General features: G+C 33.1%; 1 protein-coding gene across 1 annotated transcript; it reads left to right on the top strand.

The window, feature by feature from the left end:
* Positions 1-4,449: 4,449 nt before the first annotated feature.
* On the top strand, positions 4,450-5,836 carry LOC149552694 (uncharacterized). Its single transcript, XM_089788257.1, has 3 exons — positions 4,450-4,759; positions 4,850-5,033; positions 5,139-5,836. Exons 1-3 carry the CDS (start codon positions 4,595-4,597, stop codon positions 5,630-5,632), a joined length of 843 nt encoding a protein of 280 aa, XP_089644383.1. The 5' UTR covers positions 4,450-4,594; the 3' UTR covers positions 5,633-5,836.
* Positions 5,837-6,055: the final 219 nt, after the last annotated feature.

Here is a 6,055-nt window from a genome sequence, read left to right as displayed (position 1 = left end):
AGTTACATTCAAAATACTAGAAGACTATAATATGTCTTTGAACTAGCATGCAAAAATAATGCTTACATATCAAGGATTCTTGTGGAGCTTAGGAGATACATGGAGGATAAACCACACCTATTAAGGATGGGTTTTAATATTATTATAAAGGAAAACAAGAACTATAAACCAATCACACAATTGAAGCAACTAATATTAACAAATACATAAACATTTTCACTAGCAAATGAATATGGTACAAGTTGGGAATGAAAATTACTGGAAAAATGGAAACACATATAATTATGCTGTTTATGATTGTACAATGACCACTAACAACTTTCTTAATGTGAGAGATATCTGGATGTAAATAGAATACAATATGGTTACAAAACAAGAAAGACAAATCAAAGAAGATGTACTCAAATGCATATGACCTTCATTATATGTATACAAACCATTATAGAAATTTAGATTTGATATATTTAAAATATATTTATCAACTAAAAAATAGAAAATGGGTGCATCTACTCTAGATCTCTCTCATTATGATAAAATACAAATTGAATTTTAAATGTTTGCATGCATAATGAAGGGGCGAGATTTAGTTTATTTGTTTGGATTTACCTTTCATAAAAGAATCAATTGTGCTTGGGACTTATTTTTATGACGAGACTCATTTGTGACTGTACCCATTCTATCTAGTCTTTAAAATGGTTATTTATCTACAAATTGATTTTTTCCAAATAAAAACTAATGACAATTTGATGTATGGAAATCCTTCCATAATATCAACTTTACTATATTTGGTAGTTAAAATGATGTTTTTTACTTGACCCACTTTGTAGAGGCCATCAATAATGGATAAGGATAGTGTATCCAATAATATATGGAGAACATTTAGCTTAATTCATTTTAGAAACAAAACTTAGAGATATATATTGATTCTACCTAACTTGTAAAGACCCGCAATCAACTTAGTTTAAGTAACATCATGTAGATAATAATTAGCATGCCTCATTGTAGCTACCAATTACAGAGCTTCATCCACTCTCCCCACTATGCAAAGACCAAATTATTTTGGGTAGTGAATATAATAATATTAGGAGAACAATTATCATGTAATATTTTAGCTATGAAACAAAGAGCCCCGTCCACTCGATCTAGAGCAATGTGTCATGTTATTTATATTAGGAAGGAGTTACTATGAAAGCCTTTTGGAATGTTTACAAATTCCATTTTGGGGTTGATTGGTTATTGAAAGTTTTTCTTTTCCTTCTAATCCTTTCTTTCTTTTGGTTGTTCCTTTCTTGCAAACCACAAAAATAATAAATGATTTTAGGTTGTAGAATAAATTTCCTTACATTTATGTCCTACACATGTCTTCAATTGTTAGATTTGGGAAATGTGAACAAACACTTCGTGAGTTGTTGGCAACTTCTATATTAGTTTTTATTTTTCTTGAAATGTTTAAAAAAAATGTATAATATGTCTACAAATTCTTCACTCGTTCTTAGCACAAAGTTGTGGATAGTAAATATATAACTTTTAGATGTTACCAAGGACCAATAATAGAAAAATACAATTCAAATTATTTATTAATGGATAATGAGCTCCATCCCAACCCAAAACATAAGGTTTGAGGTTTCATTAAGTTTTTAAAACCAAGAGTTTCAACTAAATATTATAAAATGAGATAATCTTGTAAACAAGAACCAAAAAGGTGCATCAACTTTAACATTCTTGACTTGAATCCTAATACTATGTCAACTGTTGGTAACTTCCACATTATTTTTTCTTGAAATGTTTTCAAAAAATAGATAACATGTCTACAAAATCTTTACTTGTACATGACCCAACCATTTACTATTTCACTGTGTTTAGTTTTTTTACTCTTTTATGTTTCCTTTCATATTATATTAAATATTTGACAAAAAAACATATGTGGACAATCATCTTATATAGACTTGCACCTTTTCTCACTATCGACGTACCCTTGCTCCTTCGAGTGCAAGTGCTAGTGATTACATACGTGTCATTAGTAAATGGAAAAAATGTTAATAAAATGACACGTAAAGATGGTAGACTTCTGAAATCATTCCTGAAGATATATACATGTAACATCGTGTAAATTATATGTGTGCATTTATTGTAAAATAGAAGTTGGTCAAAAATTATTCATTAAAATGCAGACATCATGCTTGATACCAAAAGAAATTAGGTCGATTGCCAAAAATAGGATTGCTCATGGAAGAAGGATCTTCAAATGAAAATCCAAATTCCATTGTTCAACCAAATTTGATTGAGGAAGAAGATAAGAGCGAAGTGATGTTCTTACTGGGCTCATAATGGCTCCACAGATCCTCTCTGCCAACCCGAGGGAAGCCATGACAAACCTAGAAAAGGAAAAAGAAAAAGTAGAGCTTCATGCTTTATTTATCAATTTTGGAATGGATCCCATGGACTTCGAAGAACAAATAGAAGATGTGGTTGAAAATTGGGACCTTGACAACTTCTAGATATTTTGAAGAGTAAAGAGTCGTATTACAAGAATCGACGGTTGATGATTCATTTTGTAAAATGTGATTATTGAAAATTTAAAATATAATAGTTGGAAGTTTGTATAACCACAAAAATGATATATGAAAATAAAGTACAATGACATAAATATATTGAAATATAGATCCTTTACTATGTTTTTGGGTGTTATGTGTTTTGTTTCCTTTCAATGATGGTCCTCTCACAGTAATTAGACTATGCATTTGATCATTACTTTCAAAAATTGTGTGAACATGTTAACATAGTTGCAAAATTAATTTGAGATAAATGGGTGGTTACTTGTCTATTTTCTTCTCATCTAGTTGGTTTCCTTGGAGGAATAAAAAATAATTAGATGAATCGACTGTGCAATTTTAACATGCTCACATTAATAGGATTAAGTAATTAATAATTCAGGCAGATTTTTGAAGTGTCCTATGAAAGTACACTAAATATTAGAGGAATTGATTTTGTGCCTAGAAATGGATAAAGGACTAGTCAAAATATAGATTTAGCTTGCTCAAAGGAGATAAATAGATTCATGTAACTTTCTCTCTATTATAGAAGTTAGTAGATGTACTATTAGGGTTAAAATAAGGGCACATCCGTCCGAGTCTTCCTAGACCTAAAGACTAGAGATTGGAACATCTTCGTATGCTAACTTGTTCGTTGGCGTGGATTGTATTTTGGAAGATCAATAGTTTGAAGGTGTAATTCAAAACTGCGATTTTTGTGACCTAACAGTAAGAAAAATGAAATAGATTCAACCTAAAAGATGATCTATTACTTCCACATGCTCTCATGTTAGTAACCAATCCACTAAGAGAAAAGACCTAGACTTAAGCACAACCTAATAATTGTAATAGAAGTTGTTGGTTTTATGCTTAATATTTTGACAATATTGCGCAAATGGTTGTGAATTTAGAGTTGTTGGTAATGATGATAACCTCCCATGATTGAATACAATGCATTCATTAGATTGAAAAAAAAAAAATCAATCATGTGATGCCACATCAATATGCCAACAAAAGTTAAAACATGACTTAGTGTGCAAGTATGAGTCTTTCTTTTTTGGTGTGTTTTTGGACATCTTGACAAAAAACATGTTGATGTAGCATCATATTTGATCACACGGTCCTAAAATCTTAGTTATAAGTAGGTGACTTGTCGAATAAGTTGTTGCGAAAAAATGGGAGTAATTTGAAGTTTCCAAATAGAATTTTGTGCAGTGCAAAATTAGAGTACTCAACTATTAGATTCTCCCCCCTAGAATCAACAATTATACTATAATGTCAAATGCAATATGAGATCAATGTTCTTAATTATAGAAAAGGACAATATAGAAATATCTTTCCACAATTGGTTTATCGCATCAAGTACATTCATAGACAAGATTAAAAAATATACTAAGGTTTCTAATCAATATTGCAAAAGTGAAATTTCCAAAACTTTCACCCATAACTAGTATTTACATGTTAGAAAAACCCATATTACCATTAGAAAAACCCACATTACCCTTAATTTAATTCTTGACTTTAAAATACCTATCTTCACATAACAATATCTAAACATCAAACTAAAACTTATATCTTACCAAAAAGAACACTTAATATTTTTTTCAAACTTCCTTCACCTACTTGATATTTTTTTCAAAATTCCTTCACCTACCTATATATTGTAAGGTTTAGTTTGCTAGAGAACCACTACATACAATGTTCATCCTTACCTACACAAACCCACTTGCATAAGGGCGAAAGATGATGGGAACGAGTTCTGAAACGTGGGGATATGTCTTACCTATATACAGACAACCATTTATATTTTGTCCTCCCCCTCAGAAAAATCATTTCAATTGCATAGTCGAGACTTCCCTCTATCAACGTGTGGCTGTCATGACGTAGAAGAAGATATTTGTGATTCTTATGCTGATTCCTTCTGGGTATTCTCCAGAAAACTCATTAGATTCCCCCACAAGATCCCTAATAAGATCCCTCTTCCAAACTATAAATCTCCATTCCATGAATTTTCAATCCGTAGCATTGGAAAGCAGTCCACAGAGTAGTTCAATATTAGAAGAATGAGAGAGAGCGAGCGGAGATCAAATGAAATGGTTGTGGGCTTCATGGAGGAGCAATGCGGCTCTGTGCAATCCATTGCAGAAATTCAAGCATCCCCTGCAACTGATGATTCAATGGCGACCCATTCCAGTTCTCCATTACTGCTACAAATCGAAATTCTCAAGGTATATTTATGCGAAAACAGCACAATCTTTTTCATGTTTTGTTTTTGGGAATTCTAGTTATGAACATGATAGATTCAAACAAATGCGCAGAGCATCATGTCAGATGTGAGTGAAGAGGAAAGGAGCATATCAGCCCAAATAGTGAAGTACAAAGAGTTTGCAGGAAATGAAGGAGAACAAAATAGTTCCTCTGTAATGACTCATTTAAGAAGCTTAGGATTTGACGCAGCTATCTGTAAATCCGAGCCCAAACATGACAGAAGCTTCCCTCCCGGTTAGTTTTAAATGCTCCCTTGATCAGAGAATCTATACCCAAATTAAAAGAGTCTGTTTTAGTATTTTCCATTATTGCTGAGCTTTCAGATGGGTTTTTATGCAGGGAAATACGAGTTCATGGATGTTGTGGCGAGGAAGAGGAAGGGGAAAAGCAGCCGCATAATGGTGGACATGGATTTCAGAACACAGTTTGAAATTGCAAGACCCAGTGGAGAATACAGCGCTCTCATTCAATTGCTTCCCCTGCTTTTTGTTGGGAGTGAAGAAAAACTTGTCAAAATTGTGAAGATAATGTCCAAAAGTGCAAAGATGTCGTTGGAAACAAAGGGAATGCACATTCCCCCATGGAGGACATCCGCTTACATGCACTCCAAATGGTTGGGCCCTTGCACCAGAATAACAAACCACTTTCCTGAGCAAATCATCTCAGAAAGCAGTGCAGGAACGGGGGAATTTCAGTTCATTGACTGGAAGTATAGTGTAGACATATCACAGAAATCAGAGAATCAGAGAATGAGAAAGGTAAACTCAAAGCTGCCCACTGTTTTAATGGCAGCAGGGCTAAGTTCAATGTTCAAAGTAGTAGCCGTGGCATAAGATTTTTTCAGCTTGGATTGTACGATCGAGTACATTCAGGATTTGTTTACATGAAATCCATTGAAATTTTGGAATCCTTCTCTTTTCAAGACTCGTATGATTGAGTACGGTCAAGGCATTTTTGCATGAAATCCATAGAGATCTTGTAATCCTGTTCTTTTCAGGACTTGTTTCAAATAATAGAATGGTTAATGGTTAATAGAATGGTTGCAAGCTTTGGATTTAACTATGGAGAAAACTCTATAGTTAAGCGCGTTCAGGTTGGAGTAGTACTGGGATGGCTTCACCCCTGTGAGCATCACCTAGATCCAATGAGTGCTAAGTGTTCCATTTATTCTCATGAGAAATGGATTCATGTTCAATCACTACTCATGAAACATGGGTCAATGAGTTTGACTCAAAATCACACAGTTATTAATATCA

This window comes from Cupressus sempervirens, chromosome 6, assembly GCF_028749045.1.
Source record: "Cupressus sempervirens isolate cs-2001-9-10 chromosome 6, ASM2874904v1, whole genome shotgun sequence".
In the NCBI taxonomy this organism is placed as follows: Eukaryota; Viridiplantae; Streptophyta; class Pinopsida; order Cupressales; family Cupressaceae; genus Cupressus; species Cupressus sempervirens.
The sequence above is the reverse complement of the archived record's forward strand: the minus strand, read 5'-3'. Positions and strand labels throughout refer to the sequence as shown.